This window comes from Carassius auratus, unplaced genomic scaffold, assembly GCF_003368295.1.
Source record: "Carassius auratus strain Wakin unplaced genomic scaffold, ASM336829v1 scaf_tig00015374, whole genome shotgun sequence".
Classification (NCBI taxonomy): Eukaryota; Metazoa; Chordata; class Actinopteri; order Cypriniformes; family Cyprinidae; genus Carassius; species Carassius auratus.
In genome coordinates this window covers 1,707-27,054 of record NW_020524583.1, presented here as the reverse complement: position 1 = coordinate 27,054, position 25,348 = coordinate 1,707, and the positions used below count along the sequence as shown (strand labels likewise).

At 34.5% G+C, this 25,348-nt stretch overlaps 1 protein-coding gene and 1 long non-coding RNA gene across 3 annotated transcripts; both read right to left on the bottom strand.

Annotated features, from left to right (window-relative positions):
• Positions 1–2,376: 2,376 nt before the first annotated feature.
• Positions 2,377–23,481, bottom strand: LOC113074678 (microfibril-associated glycoprotein 4-like). Of its 2 annotated transcripts, none has more exons than XM_026247543.1 (5): positions 7,661–7,786; positions 7,348–7,560; positions 7,175–7,271; positions 3,215–3,382; positions 2,377–2,857 (listed from the first exon to the last, which is right to left on the bottom strand). In XM_026247543.1, exons 1-5 carry the CDS (start codon positions 7,664–7,666, stop codon positions 2,604–2,606), a joined length of 738 nt encoding a protein of 245 aa, XP_026103328.1. In that variant the 5' UTR covers positions 7,667–7,786; the 3' UTR covers positions 2,377–2,603. The 2 variants fall into 2 exon arrangements, with proteins under 2 accessions (XP_026103328.1, XP_026103329.1); XM_026247544.1 differs by lacking the exons at positions 2,377–2,857; positions 3,215–3,382; positions 7,175–7,271; positions 7,348–7,560; positions 7,661–7,786 and adding exons at positions 21,393–21,799; positions 22,717–22,884; positions 22,955–23,051; positions 23,134–23,347; positions 23,448–23,481.
• On the bottom strand, positions 4,258–4,849 carry LOC113074679 (uncharacterized). Its single transcript, XR_003280694.1, has 3 exons — positions 4,689–4,849; positions 4,519–4,583; positions 4,258–4,413 (listed from the first exon to the last, which is right to left on the bottom strand). It is a non-coding gene; the product is annotated as an uncharacterized LOC113074679 (long non-coding RNA).
• Positions 23,482–25,348: the final 1,867 nt, after the last annotated feature.

Sequence of the window (25,348 nt, the reverse complement as noted above, 5' to 3'; positions counted from 1 at the left end):
GTTACTTTAACACTGCTTTAGTGTTTATATGAGTCCCACACTCAAGAGTGTTTAAATTAACACTGGGGATTTTGTTGTGTGTGGTGTCCACTAGTGGTCTCACCAGAGGTGGGTAATCCAGGAGCCAAAGAGCAAAAGTCCTGCCATATTTTTGCTCCACCCATGAACTCAGCAGCCGATTTCATCAGAGGAAAACAAGTCATTCCTTCCAAGTCACAAACTAGTCTTGAGTCAAATCCCAAGTCCTCAAAGGGTTAAAGTTAATGAGATAATTAAGTGACTAATTAAATGAAGATTGTGCATTAATGATTAACGCCTGCTGTTAACATCAACATCACTGAAGAAAAGAGACACACAAGAACTACAACTGACTTTAAGCACAGCCTTGGATGAAATCAACTGGGAAAAAAAAAACTGTGCCACCATAATTGTGGTGAGTATTTGCTACAGTTGGGCTCTTGAGCCTTTAAGCAGTTTCTATAAATTTAGTTCTAAGCAATTTCATTATTGTTTTATAGCAAAAAAAATTTTTTAATGTTGATGCAAATCATGATCTAGTAGGTAATTTATGCTTTTGATGACTTTGTGATCTTGATTTAAATGTCTTGATTATAATTTAAAATAAAATAATTTGTGACTAAGTGGATTGTGAGGACTGCTGTCTGTTCACTGCTCTGTGTGTGCACTTCGAGTGGAAAGTGATGAAAGAGATGAACATCACACTAAAATGAAACAGAAAAATTTCTAGGAATGTAGAGTCAGTGATGAACTTACTGCCATCTTCTCAATCTCTCCTAAGTAGATCACAATAGAGATCTGATTTATCTAGACAAAAAAATATATATTTTTCTGAAAGTCGTATAAATGTCTGAATGTGCTGTTGTTTAAATGAAGAATAAAGCAGGTCTCACCATTTGTGTTCTTCAGTCTGACACAAACACTCTTTATATCTATCAGATTCTCAGGTTCCTCATCGGATTAAAGAAGAAATTTACATTACAGAAACCCATATTTTGGAGGCAAATAAAATGCAAGTTAAACCTGAAGTCACAAGCTGTTTGCTTTGCTGCAGTGCATTGGCCCGAATTGCTACTTTTCAACTATGTTGTCCTTCTTCTTCTTGTTATTATTATTTTTGAATGGAAGTCTATTGCAGTCCACATAACTGTTTGATCAAATAATGTGATGCATTTAAATATCAATACAGAAGATCTAAATCTAGATTAAATTAATCTTCAAATACATAGATTTACATGCAGCACATATACCCAACACACTAGTGAGGTATTAAATATAAGTGCTTGAAGTGTAAGAGAAATGTTTTCCTTCAACAGATGCAACACTTGTGTTAAGCATTTTTCTTCCCTTGTGTGTGTAACATTGAAAAGTTTGTCTTGTAAACCTCATTTTGCATGCATGTAAATATAAGTCTGAACTTCCTTACATACAGTAGAGAATTTATGTGCATATATAGTGCATATTATTTGATCATGAAAATAGAGATTAAACTGTCAAAACTGACTTACAAAAGTCTTATTAGGATAACCTAGGATCTAAATGGATTATGAAAATATCATGACTACTTTGATTGTTTTATATACTTATTCATATACATGTTAAATTAAAATTAAATTAATGCATTAAGCAAACGCTTTTATGCATTTTATGCATCAAGCGACAAACATCACATTCAGGATAACAATTTTCTCCCTGTGTTCCCTGGGATGAGAAGCTCCAACATTGCACTTTTTAATGCAATGCTCTACCACTTGAGCTACAGGAACACTATGCTATGTTGTAGTAGAGCCTGACTTACCCATTAGGCAGGGGTACAAACCCTTTGGGCCTTATATATCCAATTTTTTTTGTTTTCATTTAAATCAATATTTTTGTGTAAATTTAACTTTTTATGTTATTCTACTCATTTTGAATGGTTGCTTGTAAACTAATTTGATTATTTCTAATTTATTCTAATGTGTTAATTTAATTAAATATGGATGTAAAATTTGAAACAGTTTTATTGAGTAAATAAAGTGAATAATTTATTACAGTGTATATTCAGTGTTTTGCACGAATATAACTTAACCTTGTTAAAAGCATTTTTTATTGATATACTCAATAATGCCTTCTGTTGCTGAAGTGGGATGCTTAGCATCGGGTGGTTCCTTGCCTCGAAGTCATGCATTAAGATCCTTTAATGCACGGCTAGCCATTGATTATCCCTTAGGTACAGAACATACTTTTTTCCAGTTGTCATGTTATTACTTATTCAAAATACTTATCAAAAAAGTGCATACTCAAGGGAATGCAATTTTGGACACAGCCCTAGTTCAGACATGCAGATCAATGCAGGAGTTTGAAAAGCATCAGACATGCTTTCAATGCAGGAGTTTATTACAAATGTATAAGTTGTTGATTAATTGCAGTTGTACATTAAAAGAAGTGACCCAGAACAAAGAACAATTTATTAACAGTGCTTTGTGTTTATGAGAGTGATATTCCTACATGATTTACTACAGTTACACATTTAATAGAGAAGATGAATTCCTTAATCATTAATATGATTGTTCTGTTGTTCATTTCTGAGAAGCACAGTGATGTTTCTATGACACACGTCTGATCTTCATGCAGATGAATTTCATACCGACATTGTTTTTCTTCCATTTTAACCAAACATTTCCAATAGCGAAATGAGTGCCATCTTCACCCCGTATGTACACACCGTTAGGGTTTGTCTCCAGACAGTCTTTGTACCAAAATGCCCCGAGACGAAGTTTGGCACAGTTACCTGCACGGACATCTTGGTCTTTGTCTAAGGTGGTGAACTTCTGTCCATTATGAAAAGATAAAGAGTCGCCTGCAAAGAGGAAGAGCATCATTTAAGACAATATCTCAAATGAAATGAATTTTCATTTGTATAAAAATTCACATTGCTTCCTGTGCATACTCTGTTGCTTATATTGTCAGTTAGGTCCAGTCATTTACATTTATCAACATTTAATTAATTAATTAATTACCTAAAGCTAACAGAAGTTAACCAGGATATTACACAATATTTACATACATATTTACAGCTAGTTTATTCTCACAGAATTTTCATTTTTGGGCGAACTATCCCTTTAAGAGTGATCACTTTTTTTTTCAAGGTAATTAAATTACAATAATTAGTTATTCGTAATGCATTACACCCCACACTTAAATGAAAGTGTCCTACCTGCTCCTCCATTCTTGAATCCTGAAACATGCAGTTTATATCCAGCAGCTTCAGGACCCACAGAGAAAGAGGAGTACAGAGCGAAAACTTTATTTGCTTTAAAGTCCTCTAGATCCACTCTCAGCGTGTAGTTCCTGTTGCGTGTCAGCTGGTACATGTTCTCCAGCCCTGATCATACACACACATGAAGAACACGTTCAACCAAACACTGGACATGAACATCCACACAAACACACACACACACACACACGAAGAACACGTTCAACCAATCACTGGACATGAACATCCACACACACACACACATACACACACACGAAGAACTGGCATGAACATCCACACAGCAAAATCCCCAGTGTTCATTTAACACTCTGAGTGTGGACTCACATAAACACTGAAGCAGAGTTGAAGTTAATGAGATAAGAAGTTAATTGAGTTATGATATTTCCTTTGTTGTGGTCTGTCTGTATGTTATAACTCAGTTACCACATCCACACAAATCTAAGTAATAACTGAAGGGTCAAGATCCCAACTAAAGCAAACACTGATCACTATAATGGTGACACACAAATTGTGATTTTCTCGTTTGGTGATTCTCCTTGGTCAGGTGTTTTCAATAATGGTCAATCAAACTCAGTTAACTTCTTAATTATCTCATTAACTTCAACTCTGCTTCAGTGTTACTTTTAACACTGCTTCAGTGTTTATATGAGTCCACACTCAGAGTGTTGAATTAAACTGGGGATTTTGCTGTGCACACACACACACACATGAAAAACAAGTTCTAACCAACACACACAGTGTGAGATCTTACCCAGCAGTATTCTCCCTGCACATTCGCAAATCCTCTCTTGTACTGATTCCATGCCCGATAGAAATTTACACTGCCGTCCATTCTCCTCTGAATCACCTGTGATTGGTTTATGTAGAAGATATGATTCATAATGAATGTTCTGATGTGTGTTTAATGATATAAAGTCACATTCGTACCGTCCATCCTCCGTTGTCTTCATCTTTCCCACCTGAGATCATCTCACAGTAACCCAGACAGGAATGTCACCTGCTGGATAGATGGAGTAGATCCCACTCACTGTTTCTCCTGATTTATAAAGTTCAGAACAGTCGACTGGTTGGAATCCATCAGAAATGGACACCATAAACCCCATTAAAACAGAGAGCAGAGCCACAGCAAACACCTTCATCTACAGAGAGACACGACTGATCATCATCCTCATTCATAATAATCAAACCACACTGACATTTGGAATAAAAGTAAAAAGAGTTGTTATAATTGTGATTGAACTTACTGCCATCTTCTCAATCTTTTTTCAGTAGATCACTGAAGAGATTTGCTAGTATTTTCTCTTTAAATCTTGAAGAAAGCAAACATAAATATCAGATTATTGTAGTTTGTGGCTATTTTTGTTTTGTTTTTGTTTTTTATGTGAGGTAAATTAATAATAAACTAGTAACTCACCGTTCGTGTTCTTCAGTCTTACACAAACACTCTTTATATTTGTCAGTTTCCCAGGCTCCTCCTTTGAGTTAAAGAAGAAATTAATTCAGAAATTCTTGGCAATACTTGATGCCTGCTTCCTTTATTATTTATTTATTTACTGGCTTTTGTATTCTTTTTTGACAGGATATTGAAGAAACAGTATAAAATTGATGAATCACTTGCATCTTCAGCTGAACTTTTATCAGTAAGACATCTGTCATTTGAGTCACTCTTGTGCTGCACAATTATGAAACACTAGCTTGTCATGTTACATGGTTAGCAGTACACTCTAAGAACAACTTTTAAAAATACCACCATAATAAATAACTATGCTACTTTTATAAATCTTTGAATACCATAAAATAAATTATTAAAAAATCTAATAATTAATTTTGCACTGTAAAATCTGTGCCTTTAAATAACAGTAATTTACTGGCAGCATGGGTGCAGTAAAGTACTGTTAGTTTATAGCTCTCAAACATTAATTTATAACTTTTAGTTTTATTTTTACCATAATTCTAACATTAAAATTAACTCCTCTCCCACTGCTTCAAACAGTTTGAGTTTAAAAAGCTAGCATTCCTACGATGTTAGTACTATGAACTTCTTTCATTTGAGTCCACTGAGAAGGAATATTTCTTAATATAAAACTGCAAACTCTTAATGTGTAGTAAAGTAACTAAAAGCATGACTTTAACTCAAATCACTGCAGTTCATTGTCACCTATAGCACACATGTATGTGCTGAAGTACTTAACACAGAGATCACCACTGTATCAGCGACTCCACATTTACTGTCTTTATATAAAGCAGCAAAAGATCAGAATTTGTGGCTCATCATTGACTGAAGCACAGGCTCTACTTTCCAGCACAATGGTGAACAACAAAACTACATTAACAGATCTCTCTTGTGCTAACACACATTAATACAGTTCAGTTCAGTATTTACTCTCATTATCAGTGTATGACTTTGCAACTAAAACAAACACTGATCTCCACTATGGTAACCTCAAACGAAACTGTAAAACATCATCATCTACATCTCTGTAATTCTCAATAATATCTTTTGATCTCTGATCTGACAGAAATAAAGTCAGTCTGGTTAGTAATGAGTGAAGTTGGTAAAGCTGTTTGTTGAATTGTTTAAATCTTCAGTTGATTTCATCTAAAGCTGTGGCTGAAGTCTTTTGTAGTTCTTCCACCACTGAATAAAAAGAAGAAAAAACAAAACAAATGTAATTGCAACTTTTATTAATGTCAAAAATGTGAGAAAAAACATTGGAATTGTGAATGAAGACACATGAAGAACACGTTCAACCAAACACTGGACATGAACATCCACACACACACACATGAAGAACACGTTCAACCAAACACTGGACATGAACATCCACACAAACACACACATGAAGAACACCTTCAACCAAACACTGGACATGAACACACACACAAACACACACATGAAGAACACCTTCAACCAAACACTGGACATGAACATCCACACACACACACACATGAAGAACACGTTCAACCAAACACTGGACATGAACATCCACACAAACACACACATGAAGAACACGTTCAACCAAACACTGGACATGAACATCCACACAAACACACACACGAAGAACACATTGAATGAATTATATATATATATATATATATATTAGTGGTGGGCCGTTATCGGCATTAACGTGCTGCGTTAATGGGAGACTTATCGGGCGATAAAAAAAATATTGCCGTTAATCTATTCTTGAAGTTGGGTTGGGAGCCGGGTTTGCTTCTGGGACTTTTTTTTTTTTTTTTTAAGACGCTACCCATTGGGAACCTAGACAAGACGCATGCCTCTTTCACACATAATCCGTCTGCAGTGCGCATTCAGTCTCATACTAATACTCATTGTGCTTTCACACTGGACGCATTTGCAGTCCGCTACTCAGTACGTGAGCGATTGCTGCACTCCTGCAGACGCAATGCTCCTGGAACACACTGACGGACCGCAACCGCGTGAACGCTGGAATACATTAACATGGGCGCGTAAAAAGATACGAAACGCATACGCACTGCAGACGGAGTATGTGTGAAACAAGTGTAAGGTTGTTTGCACCTTGTGCAATGTGGAATTCGTTTACAGCTTTCCCAAGCAGTTTGTGATGCATTTTGGAAACAGGACATGAGCCCCTGGTCAAATGCACCAGCTGGCTTGAGAAACCCGTTCTCAAAGACTTAACTTTACTTTTAGTCATTATTTTATTTGGGTAGAACATATATTATGAATGCCTTCGGCAGAATTAAAATGACCCATTTTAAAATAGATTAATCAAGATTAATTCCAAGATTACAGTGAGTTAATCTAGATAAAAAAAATAATATAAGCCCACCACTAATATATACACACACACACACACACACACACACATCCCGAAATATTAATGGTCTTCAGTTCAAACTCGAAACAGCGATTACCCAGCCAGTATTCTCCTTGCACATTCCCAAATCCTCTCTTGGACTGATTCCACGGCCGATAGAAGTTCACACTGCCATCCATTCTCCTCTGAATCACCTGTGATGGATTTATATAGACTATATTATTCATAATCTTCTGATCTGTGTTTAAGGATATAAAGTCACATTAATACCGTCCATCCTCCTTTGTCTTTATTGTTTCCAACTGAGATCATCTCACAGTAAACCCAGACAGGAACGTCACCTGCTGGATAGATGGAGTAGATCCCACTGATGGTTTGTCCAGATTTATAGATGTCAGAGCAGTCGACCGGATTTAATCCATCAGAAACAGACACCATAAACCCCATGAAAACAGAGAGCAGAGCCACAGCAAACACCTTCATCTACAGAGAGAAGTGAATGATCATCATCCTCATTCATAATAATCAAACCACACTGACACTAGAAGGAAAAACTCTACAAGTGTGATCAACATGAACTTACTGCCATCTTCTCTTATCTTGCCTTTGGTTGGAGAATTTTGAAGAAAGTAAAAATAAATGTTGCTGAATGGTTATCTGAACGTTGTAAATATGTCTGAATATTTTGTGAGGTAAATAATGGAGATAATAATAATTGTGTTGTGATGATGTTCTGTGGGTCACAAACACTATTAAATATCTGTCAGATCAGGCTCCACCTCTGTATTACCACATAGATTAGATATATGTTTATATTGCAAAACCCTCAAGTATTTATCAAGTTCACAGATCAAGTTATAATGTCCTTATCTACTTTTTTACACAATGGACTAAAGCAGGCATGGACAAACATGGTCATGGAGTGCCGGTGTCCCTGCAGAGTTCATATCCAACCCTGATAAATTTCACCTGCCTGTAGCCTTCTAGCAGAGGTGGGACTTTCAAGTCACAAACAAGTCTTCAAGTCATATCCCAAGTACTCAAGGAGATAAATGTAATAAGATAATTAGGTTACTAATTAAATGATGACTGTGCATTAGTGGTGAACACCTGCTGTTGACAACATCACTGAAGAAAAGAGAAACACACACTGTAAACCCTGATAAGTTCACAGAACTCAAAAAATATTTTGTAACAGATTACACAAAAACATTTAAGTGATGTTTTTAAATGTTTTAAGTTTACATAAACTTAAAAAATGTAATTCCAGTTGCCTTAAATTATCTCAGAGTTATCTTAAATAATTATATTTCTGAACTTATAATTAGGGAGTAATTCACTCATAATTTTATCTATTTTTCAACTCCTATAATGTGGGAAATACACTCAAAATTAGGCTTTTGCTGTCCATCCTCAGTCTAACCACAGGCTCTACTCTTCACCACAACGGTAACACTACAAATCCAACATAACATAAACCTTTGTAAAATCTAATATAACACAACATTTATGTATTAACTTATGTCCCTCTATGTTAATCTTGTGTAAAAACACACAAAATAGCACTTAATTTCTAAATTTATTTTCCTTGTTTTCTGATGCAAAGCATGCTGGGAACTAGAAAACACAATCATTTTAAGTTCACCTCACTACAACAAATTTTTGAGTTAACAAAACTTATTTAAATTAAGTCCAATGAACTTTCATTATTATTTGAGTGCAATTAACTAATTTCATTTGATTAATTTCACTGTTCGGTTTTACAGTGCAAGAACTGAACTGAAATCAACTATATATATATATATATATATATATATATTTTATTTTTAAATACACAATGCCACCATAATTGTGTTCAAGGTGTGGTTTATGAACATTATGAAGTCCTTTCTTTCTTTGGATTGTTAACTGAAACTCAGCTGTTACTGAACTAAAGTAAAAAGAGTCCCACTAAAAAAAATGCCTCTGTAACGATTTGTTGTTGAAAATAAGATGTACATGCATTGCTACAGAAAGGCATCTCATACAGGAAGTCAAGGGTCAAGAGCCCAACTAAAGCAAACACTGATCTCCATGATGGTCCCACCATTTAAACCAATAAAACAACAACATATGATCCTCTGTAATTCTCAATCTGTAATTCTCAATAACAGCAGGTCATTATCATTAATGTACAATCATAATTTAATTAGTCATTTATCTCATTAACTTTAACTCAGCGCAGGGCCCTTTAGAATTTGCTCATTGGCAAAACGTTGACCCCTTTGCACTGCCTTTCATGCCTTGAAATTGTAGGCTTATTATAAAGTGATAATAGTTCTGGATAATAGTTAAAGTGGATAATGTTCTGGGTGAGATCAGTAAATCATCAATAAACAATCATCAGCTTTTCTTCTCACAACTTTTGCTGTACCAAACTTACTTCCAAAAAACACAGTTACAGGAGCCAAAGAAAAACTTAAGTTCAAAAGTCAAGGGTCAGGAACCCAACTCAAGCAAGCACAACTCCATAGCCATGACATTGAACTTTATATTTTTAATTTAACAGCTCTAAGACTTCCTGGAGGCTAAGTGATGGGTTGCTCGTGCAGGGCCAGTGCTAAGGAGCCAGCGTTTTGCCAATGAGCAAATTCTAAAGGGCTTGTAAAGGCTTGTGTGCAAGGTTATCAGTGAGAGCATCTGTGCCATCTGTCACTATTGCACTGCACAATGTTGAAATACTAATGTTTCATAAACATTAAGACACTCATCACTCAGCTTGATATTGTTTTGTAAGACTCCTACAATAAAAAGTTGAATAAGTTTAGTATTAATTCATTTTTAGAGTTGTGTTTCTAGAGTAAATGTGACTTTCCTTCACAATTTCCTTGTCTGACTTCAAGTGAAACAAATTAAGTGAAATGATCTGAACTGTGTAGAGGTGATGGCCATGAAAATGATGTCTGATGGCCAATATATTTTGGTTTAAATTATATAATCAATTTTTAAAATAAGATAATTTTGTGAAAATTTTTACTAAACTAAAAAATGGTTCATCACAAAACCACTTTTCCAGCATTATGTAAAGTCATTTAGCTCTGTGGCAGAAGTTTTGAACACTTTACGGTAAATGTTATCTTATACATGGTGCGATTTGTGCTGGAGGTAAATAACAGTTTTTCTACTGTTTGTTGCCATTATGTCAAGGAAAAAGCAGACATTTTTTATTTTAATTAAAATATTTGTGAATATCCATTGAAAAAAAGTTATAAAAAGTTGTACACTGATAAGGAGAGTAAAGTGTATTAATGTGTTATTGCACAAGAGAGAAAACCCTGAAAAGAAGTTTAATTGTGTGTTTCTCTCCATTTGCTTTCCATGGTTTGTACAATGTTTTTTTTTTACCATTTTCACCATGGATCCCTTTTACCCCTTATCCTGTCCTCAGTACCTCCTTCTTCTGCTGGACCAGGAGGCCAGAGCCCAAACCACCGTCCCCCCACTGCGCGGAGCTTAAGCATGAACCCATCAGTGGTGGAGAGTCCAACCCCACCAAAACTGACAAGCCATCACTGCAAGGAGTGACAGAGCTGAGGATGATGTCAATCAAGGTGTGAGAGTGGTACTAGCCCCTGACCAGAGTCAAGAGATGATTATAGCCCCAGGCCACAGCAGAGAAATGGTTCTAGCCCCTGACTAGGATCAAGAATGAGCTTCTGTTCCTGAATTCCACCCAGTGCCCAAATGTATTCGTATAATATATTGATTCATGGGCTAGGAAGATGATTGAGATGCACTTTACGCACCCTAATCAACATGAATTGCATAATCCATTTGATAAAGTGTTCTTAATGACCTTATATACGTTACACAAAGATCAATGCAAAATGCATTTGACATTCTAATGACAACTTCAGTTGTGTTCCACAGGGTTTGAACTAAACTTTGCAGAGCTGCGGCCCTCCAGAATTGAGTTCTGCACCCCTGAGCTACAGTATTAGTCTAAAAGACCCATTTATATACTTTTGAATTATAAATCAAAACAATGTCAGAGTGTTTGGCTTCTGAGATATTCACATGTAGCTTATATACAATGATGAATAAACGTTGTACACAAAGGAAACCTTGAAGTCTTTATGTTCAAACCTCAAACCATTCATGAACAATGTGTGTGGTGTGTCAGGGTGCGTTATCCAAATGAAAGAGGCTACTATAGCCAGGATAAACCATTGCCATGAAGTTGACGCACATGCACCTGATCATCAACCTGATCTAAAAAAGCAAGATTCATGCCCTCTTCTATTGCTCCATGGTCCAGCTCATACACAGTAAAAGCCAGAGTGTTAAATTAACACTGATCGGAGCATATATGGTCCAGCTTTAAAAGAGTGTTAAAGTAACACTGAAGCAGTGTCAATATTCATGAGATAATTATGTGATTAATTAAGTGCTGATTGATCATAAGTGATGAACACAGGATGTTAACAAGCAGAATCGGCAAAATCACAATTTGTGCATCACCATTATAGTGGTCAGTGTTTGCTTTAGTTGTGATCTTGTGACTTTTGAATTGTAAAATTAGTTTGGCAAGCCAGAGGCCAAAAATCATCAGGTTACAGTTATTATGTTGTACTTTAATAATTGTTTGACCTGAATCACTGAACTCATTTACAGCCTTTTCTCTAAGTAGAACAAGCCTGTGTTCTCTATACGTTTTGCAGGCATTTCTCGCAAGTGATTCTGATTATTATTATTATTATTTTTTATTAAAGAGTCTTGATTTTAGGCACACAAAGATTACAAGAATCAGTGTATGAATCTCAACAATGGTGACAAACAGCATATTCAGATAAACAGACCAACTCTGAACATCACACAACTAGATACTAAAAATTCACATAAAACAGCAAAAATAAAATATAGTTAGAATAAAAAGTTACAAAGACAATTCCGCTAATAATTTATTCATGCCGCAATGCATGATGGGAGCCATGGATGCTTTTTTGATGATCACCATTGTTGTGATGCTCACGCTGATTCTTGATGTCTGTGTTTCTAAACTAAAGAACTCTTTCTTTATGTAGAACTAACTTTTAAAAACATTTCATATTATGCCAAAAAATGTATGATCTCTTTTTTTCACAAATGCATATAAAGATGCAGTCACTCCATGACAATTAGTTCAAACCAATTATCAATACCACATGATTGGCTTAGCTCTGGTCTGTCTGTATGTTATAACTCCGTTTACACATCCACACAAAATCTAAAGTAAATAACTGAAGGGTCAAGATCCCAACTAAAGCAAACACTGACCACTATAATGGTGACACACAAATTGTGATATTCTCGGTTGGTGATTCTGCTAGTTAACATCAGGTGTCTTTAATAATGGTCAATCATAACCCAATTAATTTCTTAATTATCTAATTAACTGCAACTCTGCTTCAGAGTTTATATGAGTCCTCACTCAGAGTGTTAAAATAACACTGGATATTTTGCTGTGTAACATCTAAACCTCTAATAGTTCCTAATAATATTTTTTAGACACGTAAAATTCAAACTGGTTAGTATTTGCGCAAAGTTGGTGATGCTGTTTGTGGAGATGGTTTATCATCTGCTGAGATCGTGAGTGATTTAATATATTTTATTTCAGTTGATTTCTTCTAAGGCTGTGGCTAAAGTCAGTAGTTCTCTTTTCTTCAGTGATTCTGCTTGTTAACATCACTTATGGTCAATCAGCACTTAATTAAGCACATAATTATCTCATGAATATTGACACTGCTTCAGTGTTACTTTAACACTCTTTTAGAGTGGGACCATATATGCTCCAAGCAGTGTTAATTTAACACTCTGGCTTTTGCTAAGGAAAAACTAACACACTAGACAGAAATCCAAAAGCACAGAGACAAAACAAACATGACCCTGACATCAATACACAAATTAATTATTAAATTACATTTTAGCAAAAGTATACCAAGACAGGTATTAAACATGACCTAACTAACATTTATAATTTATGCACAGTCCCAATGTGGAGTGGAGAAGCTACTAACCAGTGCCTAAACGTGTGTACATGATATACTGATTCATGACATATGAAGCTGGTTGAGACACACCCATGGTATGCATTCAACCCAACATGATCATTCGCACAAATGAGACCACACCAAATTTGAACTTGCACATTCTCAAACAATTTTGAAAAATATAAAAGTCTATATGCCGATGTTTGCAGTGTGCAGCTGTAATTGCAATTAATTTTGTTTAAGAAATGTAAAACCAAAATTTAGGTGGATTTTATTAAGTTTTTGTTTATGGGAAAAAAGTGAGTAGCTTTAATATTTGTTTGAATGTGTGGGCAGTGCTGAAAGGCATCTTTCATCCATTATGTACTGCAACAATATGCGGCAACCACGTTCATTTTTAACAGGAGAGAAGCAGCAGGCATGAATTTATTAATCTATAATTATACCTTAATTATTTTTACATTTAATTTATCTGCTGATACAATAGCTGATTATTCAGAATAATGTATGGGACCATCTCCACATTACTGTAATATTACAGGTTAAAATGAACAACAGAGCCCAAACTATTATATTCAACTGATATTTATTTATAGATTAAAAAATATCAAACTGTAATGCTTGTATGCTCCGGCTACTCAGTTGCACAAAAGGTAGTTTTCATAAAATAACTTGGCTTCGTGGCAGATGTATTTAAACATACATATATAATTAACAGTAAATAAGCTCCCTCTAGTGTTTTTATAGCTAACTAACCAGCTGTGACCGGGTGTACATGTACCTGAAGCTGTTTAACTACAAATAACATGCATGGTTTAATTGCGGCATGTACTGAAAAAATTTGTTCATTCATCCATTTAATTAAATTTACACTGAAAAAAATGGTTTTCATTCTTCCAATTAAAAATAAAAATTAGGGTAATGGTTCACATCTATATCTTTTATATCTTGAGCCAGTGAAAAATAAATAACTTGCCCTAAAAAATATTTTCTGTCTATGAAAACTATTTTCATTTTATAAAACCTGGCACAATGTATATTTTTCTTGTTGAAGAAAGTCAATTAATTTAAAATTTTGATCTTAACAAAAATATATAGATTTAATCAACACAAAAATTCTTCGTCTTTAGCCGGCAGCCATATCACACTGTGGGTCCTAGTGCCCCAGTGTAGTGACATGACACTATATTATCAACAGGCGTCCTTCAGATGATACATTAAAGCGAGGCCCTGACTCTCTGTGGTCTTTAAAAATCCCAGGATGTCTTACGAAAAGAGTGGAGGTATGACTTGGCATCCTGGCTAAATTCGCCCATTCATCACTCTGTCTCCTCTCCACCATTAAGCTGGTGTGTGGTGGGCATTCTGGCACAATATGGCTGCCGTCGCCTGGTGGATGAGGAGATACCCCCTGACAATGTAAAGTGCTTTGAGTGCTAAGAAAAGAGCTATATATAATAAGAAATTATTAAAAATACAAGTTAATAAAAATGAAACAAACAAATGAAAATATATAGATTTGATAAAACATATTCCCATTGTCTAATATATATATATATATATATATATATATATATATATATATATATATATATATATATATATATATATATATATATATATATATATATATATATATATATATATATATATATATATATAATTTGAATTACATCAATATTTATTAATATTATATATTATTCCACACCTCCACAATTTCAGAACTCAAGTGTTAGATTTTTACTTATAAGCTGCTAAATATTGACCTTACACTGAAAAAAAATTATAACACTGTGTAACCAGAACATTAATGCTATACTCAAAAGACTGCAGCTCTTGATAATCAAAATAAATAAATTATATATATATATATATATATATATATATATATATATATATATATATATATATATATAATTTTTTTTTTTTTTTTTTTGCTATAATAAACATGCTTTACAAACACAGGTACAGTAATCAAACAAAGCTCAAATTAAAATAATCTATAGCCCAACTACAACAAACACTGATCTCCATAATGGTGAGCTTAAACCAAATCTACAGGTTCTGGTCATATAATTGGAATATCATCAAAAATCCCAAATTCAGTATCTCAGAAAATTTGAATATTGTGAAAAGGTTAAACCCTGAAGACACATAATGCCACACTCTAATCAGCTAATTAATTCAAAACACCTGCAAAGGCTCTAAATGGTCTCTCAGTCTAGTTCTGTAGACTACACAATCATGGGGAAGACTGCTGACTTGACAGTTGTCCAAAAGACAACCATTGACACCTTGCACAAGGAGGGCAAGACACAAAAGGTCATTGCAAAATAGGCTGGCTGTTCACAGAGCTCTGTGTCCAAGCACATTAGTAGAGAAGCAAAGGGAAGGAAAAGATGTGGTAGAAAAATTGTAGAAGCAATAGGGATAACCACACCCTGGAGAGGATTGTGAAACAAAACCCATTCAAAAATGTGGGGGAGATTCACAAAGAGCAGACTGCAGCTGGAGTCAGTGCTTCAAGAACCACTACACACAGACGTATGCAAGACATGGGTTTCAGCTTCGCATTCCTTGTGTCAAGCCACTCTTGAACAACAGACAGCGTCAGAAGTGTCTCGCTTCAGAAAGGACTGGACTGCTGTTGAGTGGTCCAAAGTTATGTTCTCTGATGAAAGCAAATTTTGCATTTCCTTTTGATATCATGGTCCCAGAGTTTGGAGGAAGAGAGGAGAGGCACACAATCCACATTTCTTGAGGTCCAGTGTAAAGTTTCCACAGTCAGTGATGGTTTGTGGTGCCATGTCATCTGCTGGTGTTGGTCCACTGTGTTTTCTGAGGTCAAAGGTCAAAACAGCCGTACACCAGGAAGTTTTAGAGCACTTCATGCTTCCTGCTGCTGACCAACTATGGAGATGCAGATTTCATTTTCCAACAGGAATTGGCACCTGCACACAGTGCCAAAGCTACCAGTACCCGGTTTAAGGATCATGGTATCCCTGTTCTTAATTGGCCAGCAAACTCTCCTGACCTTAACCCCAGAGAGAATCTATGGGGTATTGTGAAGTGGAAGCTGTGATATGCCACACCCAAGAATGCAGAAGAGCTGAAGGCCACTATCAGAGCAACCTGGTCTCTCATAACACCTGAGCAGTGCCACAGACTGATCAACTCCATGCCACGCTGCATTGCTGCAGTAATTCAGACAAAAGGAGCCACAACTAAGTACTGAGTGCTGTACATGCTCATACTTTTCAGGTTCATACTTTTCAATTGGCCAATATTGAATTTGAGATTCTAAGATACTGAATTTGGGATTTTCCTTAGTTGTTAGTAAGAATCATCAAAATTAAAAGAAATATACATTTGAAATATATCAGTCTGTGTGTAATGAATGAATATAGTGAAATAAATCAGCTTTTTGATGATATTCTAATTATATGACCAAGACCTGTATATATTTTTGTTTAGATCAAAAATAGAATTTAAATTAATTGACTTTCTTCAACATGACAAAATATACTTTTTGCCAGGTTTTATAAAATAACTTTTATAGAAAGAAAATATTGTTTAGGGCACGCTATTTGTCATTCACTGGCTCAAGTTATAAAATATAGATTACTATATTTTAGATTACTACAATTACCCTTTTTTATTAATTGGATGAATAAAAAAATCAGTGTGGTTTAACTATAGTAAACATGGTTTTTAGGTTTAATTTCTAGTCAAATCAGGTTTATTTTTTGTATGGGAAGTTTCAAAAGTACAGGTAAATTTTGTAAAAAAATACAGCTGATTGTATCAATGGCAACCTAACTGAGAGACTGAAATATATATTTATAACAAATAATTTTGTATATAATTCTTAAATGGAAGAAGTATGGGATGGATAGGACTCTTATGATACTTAGTACAAGCTGAATGCTAACATGATGCCCACTTCCTTTATTATTCATTTATTTACTGGTTTTGTGTTTATTTTGATAGGATGGTGAAGAAACAGCTAGATAGAACAACATGAAACAAGCATATCTGTTCATTTATGTTTCAAAGCATTGATGCATGACAACATGACAGAATACTAAATTTAATTTAGGTTCAATGTTCATAGAAAAGTCTATAAAATCGTCGAGTCACTTGCATCTTTGGCTGAACTTTTATCACTAAGAGCATCTGCATTTTAGTCACTCTTCCACTGCACAATGTTGAAACACTAGCTGCTGATAAGTTACATGGTTAAAAACACTGGCCTTGTAAATATCACAATAATAAATAACTTTGCTACTTTAATAAAATCTTTGAAAGCAACTTTTAGTTTGAACTGGTCACTTAGATAATTTTGTCTAAAATGTACGTCTTATTTTTTGTTTTCATAAAAATAAATTTGTATTTGACTAACAATTAATATGAACATTAAAATAGACTTATTTTTCTTACATTTTAATCAAAATATTTGAGAACAGTTTTGATAGCTACAATTATTACATTTTTCTTATCAAAATTGTTCATCTTTAACAACAACTTAAGAAATTGAGTGGCACATGATTTTTATCAGCATATATTTTTATATCAGCTTCAGTAAATGTTGAAATTTAGCTGTTTTTTGTGTTTTTGCACAGACTTTATGTAAGAAGATATCATACTCTTCTGACTTTCTTTGCCTTCCATGTCAAGGTATTTTAGCTGTAAAAAACAGCATGTTTTGCTGCTTGATATTGCAAACTGCTGTTTCTTACCATATTATTTTAATGTATTGTCAGTTTGAAGCACAAAACATTTTACCATTTGCTGCACTTTGTTATTCTTCTCATTATTTCACTTCAGTGGCTAATGAACCAGAAATCACAGAAAACTGCTTATTTCCAGCTTGAACAATAAGGTGGATAAACTCGCAATTCGGAATGTTTTTTTTTTTTTTTCTCAAAATTGTGAGATATCAACCTGCAATTGAGTTATAAGAACTGCGGGACAAAAAGTCACAATTTTGAGTTATAAAGTAAGAATTGCAAGTTTATACAATCAAAAAAATAGCTTGTTGGTCTAACTTGATAAAAATATGACACACATTTCCATGCATTTAAACAGATTTATTTGAACTTAAATTAAGTTAAATGTACCGATGAGTAAAATTCATGCTAATTAATGAGATCACAACAATTTCACTGGACAGATTCTGTGAATGTTCCCTGAGCATAATTCACTCTTGTTGATGCAAGCAGTGTTGTTGCTATTCAGACTGGTGCTTTTGTGCAGAGTTGTGTGAGATTAATCTTACATGCATGTAAATGTTTTATGATCGTTTGATTGTAAAGGGTCTGATTGCTGACAATATAGACAACATAAAGCATATTACTGGCTCTCAAACTGATTTCTTTTCTTTTGTTTTTCATGTTTATTCTTATGAGAGAGTAACAGCCAGCACAACACTTGTTCAGTACAAAACAGTGTAAAGTTTTTTGTAGCATGCAAGTAATGATCAAGTAAAAATGTTTTCATGATATTAGCATAGTTACAGTTAATGTGGCCTATAGTTTAACCACAAAATCTATACTTCACCATAATGGTAACCTCTAAAATAATCATAAACATAAACTCTTTTATATGTCAAAAATAACTAAACGACAAACTTTAACATGTATTTCCCTTTAGAAAAAACACATTAAACACCACTTAATTTCTACATTTATTCTCCCGGTCTATCCCTATGCAAAACATGCTGGGAACTAGAAATCCAGTGCCCAGGTTCAGTCAATGCAACATAAATGATTAGTGTAGGCCCAACTTAACTTCAGTGCTTTAAGTTAACATTTTACAAATGTAATTTCATTTAATATAATACAATTGAGTGCAAATGACAACTGGATAAAAACACTAAAGGTTTATGTTGTTTTAGCTTATTTTATTGAAGTAAACTGAGCAAACAACTAAAATATTTTTCCTGAGTGTATCTCACAATTATTCCTCAGATTTGCAATTTTTTATCACATAATTACACAGACATTATATCTTGCAATTCTGTCTTCACAAATGCAATTGCATGTTTACATCGAACAATCCTTAGAGAAAAAAAAGAGTATGAATTGTGAAGTGATGTGGGGCAAAGCATGGGGTCCCATACTTGGAATTTGTGCTCTGCATTTAACCCATCCAAGTGAACACACATTCACAGTCTCACACACACACACACACACACACACACACACACACACACACACACACACACACACGTTGAGTTTCTATGTTTTATGTGGACTCTCCATAGGTGCAATGGTTTTATAATGTGCAAACTGTGTATTATATCGCCCTACACCTAACCCTGACAAAAAAAACTGCATTTCTGCATTTTTAGATTTAGAATTTTTTGCATTCTGTATGATGTATAAGCTTTTGGATCTTGCTATCTTTAAGTTGGCCAAACCGCACTTCACATTCACCTATAATTCCCCTTTTTACAAGATGTAATATAAGACTCAGGTGTCCCCAGAATTTGTCAGCTCAAAATACCCCACAGATAATTTTTATGTCGTTTTTAAATGCCTATTTTGAGTGGAGGCAGAAATGGGTTGTTTGCATGTATGTCTCTTTAATTAGCTGCTGCTCCCGGCCTCTATACCAGAATAGAACTGTGACATTACAGCAGGTATCTCAGATTCTCAGACAGAAAAAAAATTGTTTGTTTTGTTTGCTTTTAATTATCATGTATATCAGACTGAAATCATGCAAGTTTTAACAACCATATCAATATCTGATGGTACTGACGACCTTTGTGTTACAAGTCTGACTCTCTAACCATCAGGCCACAAAGGTTGATCTTGTGACCCAGATTTGAGGATCACTGCTCTAGAGTGAAGATAAACATGGCGAGGTGTGCAGCTCATTCGGGGCGGGGTCTATGCTAATACAGCCATGTCAATCAACAGTCATGGGCCCGGCTTGTAATATGTGATGTCACAGGGTGGTTTGTGTACACACACTGCCAACACACATTTACGTCAGATGAGTGAATGTCAAGCCTTTGACAGATAGATTCATTGTTGTATCTCAGAAGACATATAACATGTTGAGTTGTGTGTCATCTTGAAAGCCTTAGAATGGATTGAACAAAATAAACCAAACAAAGTTGAAATCTGTTGTGGATCGGTCTCTGTTTTGTGGAGTCTCAAATCAAGTATGACTAAAAATCATGAAGAGTTACTTTATGAAATAATGATTTTCCACTCAAGAATAAAGATGCAGACACATTCATTTGGATCATTGCAAAGATAGGTATTATGGGAAATTAAAAGGTAGACAAAACTGCCAAAAAAGTAATAAAAAAAAAATTGAGACAGATATCAGGCTTCCAAGATCAGAAGGACTAATGTGAAATAAAAGTAGGACCAAGAATCAAGCAGAAGACTAAGAATAGGACCCAGTGAATTAACCTATTTGTGCCCAAAATTTGTCTGAATGGTTTCATGCATATTGTCATGTTAGTAGTGTCCTTTGTGAACAGTCCCTTTTGGTGGAACATAGTGCAGAAGAAAGAACAGCCATTAAGCTTACCCAACAGTGAATTGTGTATCAATAAGTTAATAAAAAATACAAATAAATAAATAAATAGAATTAAGAAAATATTACATCTATATAATAAAAAGGGTATAGCTGAAAGAAAATTATGCATTTAACTGTTTGGTTACCAACATTCAGCAAAATATCATCTTTAGTGTTCAACAGAAGAAAGAATCTCATAGGTTTGCAACTTGAAGATGACACAATGATGACACAATTTCACAGTTTTCGTATAAGTAGCCTACAAGGAGTACCTCAGTGAAGGTACAAGTTTCATGAATTCACATAAAACATGTTTGTATTCTATACTTACTTTGTAATGTAAATATGTAAAATATCACATATTTTATGAATAGGCACATATTGATTAGGTCAAATGGATTAACCCTGTCAAAAGTCCTTGATGTTCATGAAATGTATTATATTCTTTTTAAAATATATGATTATTTAACTAATTATCATATGTAGGCTACACCCATGATTCTTTGTTTATTTATTTATTTATTTACTTATTATTGTTCATGCAGGTGTTTTCAGTCTTAGAAGTATGTTGCTTAAATGAGAATAAAACAGTTTATTTCACTTAATTTAATTTATTTCCCTCAAATAATGATTTATCTAATTTAACTTGTAAAATGTATCTCTTTTATATAAGCATTTGTTTCAATTATGTAATGACTTATTGTTCATAAAGTGATTGATTTCTGATGAGAGCTCATCTGACACAATGTATAAAAAGACAGAATGCTTTCAATGCAGGAGTCTATTGGAAGTTTATTTATATAAAAGTAAATCAAAAGACAAAAGCAAATAATTGTTGATTTGCTTACACTGAGGAAAATAAAACCTTAAACCTCCGCATTTTGTAGTATAGTTAAAACAACATCAGATGTTGCTCTTTTAGGGCACAGGTTTGATCTTCATGGTGATGGATTTCATACCGAGGGCCCAATTGCTCTTCCAGGTGTACCAAACATTTCCAATGGCTAAAAGGGTGGGATCTTCACCCCACAAATACACACCGTTGGGGTTTGTATAGTGACATTCATTGTACCAAAATGCCCCGAGAAACTTTTTGGCACAGTTGTTATTATTGTCCTTGTCTTGGTCTTTGTCAAAGGTGGAAAACTTCTGTTCATTATGGTAGAACAAAGAGTCCCCTGCAAAGAGGAAGAACATCATTGATGTTTTTTAACATCTTATCTATGACTTATATATTTATGATTTATGTTAATTTCTCTACTGATTAGCAGATTATTCAGAATGATGCCTGTTGATGCCAATATCAATTGTTTTCTTAAGGGGAAAAAATCTCTCCTGGCAAATGTTGTAAACCAGGATATATAATATAATATATTATAATATAATATAATAAAATATAATATAAGTTTATTTATATATCATATTAATGCAACATTATTATTATTTTACATATTTAAAGCGATCAGTACTGTATTAAGTGCTGTAGGGATAAAGGTGACGTCATTTGACTTGATCGGAAACGTGCCATAGAGATTCAAGTTACATAATTAATTACAATCAATTACATAATTTAAACAGTACCCCCATGCAGTGTCTTCAGATTCATACTTAAAAATTCAGCAAATGTAGCAGGTAATCCAGGAATTCCATGCATACAAAAAACTCACTTACTACTCATAGTATACACATTGCATACTGCAATATAGTACGAGTTCTAAGGTAGTATGCAATTCCTGACACAGTTTCTGTACTAATTTCAGTGGACTTGAGTTATATTTCGCAGATTCTGGCAAATATAGTAGGTCATCCTGGTATTCCATGCATACAGATAATTTGCATACCATGCACAGAATACATACTGGATACTGCAGAAATAGTAAGGGTAGTATTATAGTATAAGTTTACTAAATTAGTAATTTACTAATAAGCAGCTCCTTTTCACAACCAGAATCACTGAAAGTGCATGCATCCTTATTTACATGAAGATGTTTCAGTGAAATTACAAAACTGATTTGAAAGTCCGTGACCAAGTAAACATTTGTTCAAGTGTGACTTTATTAATTCATTTTCAAGAGTATAAATAAAAGTGTTCTACCTGCTCCTCCATCTTTGAATCCTGAAACTTGTAGTTTATACCCATCAGCTTCAGGACCCACAGAAAAGGACGAGTACACAGCATAACTTTTGCTTCCATCAAAGTCCTCCAGATCCACTCTCAGCATGTACTTCCTGTTGCGTGCCAGCTGGTACATGTTCTCCAGCCCTGATCATACACACAAACACACATGAAGAACATGCTCAACCAAACACACACACACACTGTGAGATCTTACCCAGCCAGTATTCTCCCTCCACATTCCCAAATCCTCTCTTGTACTGATCCCACGGCCGATAGAAATTCACACTGCCGTCCATTCTCCTCTGAATCACCTGTGATGGGTTTATATAGAAGATATTATTCATAATTAATGTATTCTGATCTGTGTTTAATGATATAAAGTCACATTAATACCGTCCATCCTCCTTTGTCTTTATTGTTTCCAACTGAGATCATCTCACAGTAAACCCAGACAGGAACGTCACCTGCTGGATAGATGGAGTAGATCCCACTCACTGTTTCTCCTGATTTATAAAGTTCAGAACAGTCGACCGGATTTAATCCATCAGAAACAGACACCCATAAACCCCATGAAAACAGAGAGCAGAGCCACAGCAAACACCTTCATCTACAGAGAGACACGACTGATCATCAGCCTCATTTAAAATGATCAAATCACACTGACACTAGAAGGAAAAACTCTACAACTGTGATCAACATGAACTTACTGCCATCTTCTCTTACTGCAATCTTGCCTTTTCTTGAAGAATTCTGAAAAATTAGTAAAAAAAAATGTGGCTGAATGGTTTTCTGAGCGTTGTAAATATGTCTGAATATTTTGTAAGGTAAATAATGGAGAATAAAACAATAGCTCACTGTTTGCTTTGTGATGATGTTCAGTGGGTCACAAACACAGTTAAATAGCTGTCAGGCTCCACCTCTGTGTTACCACATAGATTAGATATATGTTAACATTGCAAAACCCTTGATTCTTTGCATGAATTAGTTAAAAGGTCATAATGTCCTTATCTACATTTTTTACACAATGGTTTAAATGTACCCTTCAAACAAGCCTGCACCTCCACTAAGGGCTAACAGTGCAGGGACCCTGAGAATTTGCTCATTGGCAAAACGTTGACCCCTTAGCACTGGCCCTGCATGAGCAACCTGTCACTTAGCCTCCAAGAAGCCTTAGTGCTGTTTTATTGAAAATAATAACATTTGAAGTCACCATTATGGAGGTAAGTGATTGCTTTAGTTGGGTTACTGACCCTTGACTTTTTAACTTAAGTTTTTCTGTGACTATTACAGCTGTGTATTCCTAGAATGCATTTGTTATAACAAAAGATGAAAGAAAACAACTACATGAAATTTTGCCCTTCTTTATTTTGAATGTCAAGTTAAGTATAAATTAATTGGACAGGACCAAGACTCAGTGTATGTACCTCAAAAATGGTGAAATCAACAAATTATTCAGATCACCCCTGCACATTCAAAAACAAGCTTTTCTATGAATGTCTCCATTATTGAGGTAAACACACTGAATCTTAGTATTGAGTCGACATGATCTTGTCCCAATATAGTATATGCAAAATTTAATGTAGTGATATTCTTAGGCTACGTAAAGTAATCATCCCCATATGATCAGTTTGAGTTCTCACAACTTTTGCTATAACAAACAAAAAGTGAGGCTGGACGAGGCTTAAATGAGCGAGCGCTGCTGCACGATAGAAAAATAAAAATCATTCCGAATAAATATTTTGTTGTTGTGCATTAAATATATCACATGTAGAATATTAATTCTACATATAAGTGTATTTGTATGATAGAAGTAACTGTAAATCAAATGTAAGCTGGCTAATGTAGCCCTAATTACTAGCTCTAATTAATTAATGTTTATTCTACTTATAGTCTGCTTTATAGTTTTATTTTCATTTTTAATTGTGATTTTAACTTTTAATTGTGTTTTTAACTTTTAATTTAGTGATTTTAACTTTTAATGTAGTGTTTTTAACGCTTGAAAGAGCAATTTTATATTTTAATGTTTTAATATACAGCTGTCATAAAACCAGAGAGAAAGGCTGCATGGATAGAAACTGCTGAACAAATGAATGTGCATATAGCAGCATATTGGTCTTTTGAAAAATCTTAAAACAAAGTCATTACATCTTAGGCACAATACATTAATTACAGTTGGTTGTAGCCTATATTTTTATTTGATTTATTTAAGTTGCATTTTCTGTATACTTTCATTTTTTGACTGATAACATCAAATAATTGCATGTGAGAGAGTCAGTGGTAATATCAGTGCGTTCCTATTGGTCAGTGTTAGAGGAACTCAGCTTAGCCTGACAGTTAGCCTGCTGCGGACCAGGGGTGCGTTTCCAGAGTGACTGAGCTTGAGCTATATCGTAATGTTGCTTTATGAAACCTAATCAAGTGAAAATAAACCAGACTAACTGAAATAAGTCTGGCTTATTTGGGAAACTTGTTTTATGAAATAGCCCCCGGAGGCAGGGCCAGTGCTAAGGGGCCAATGAGCAAATTCTAAGGGGCCCTGCGCTGGAAGCATGTAAAGGTTATCAGTGAAAGCATCTGTGCCATCTGTCATTTGAGTCACTCTTGCACT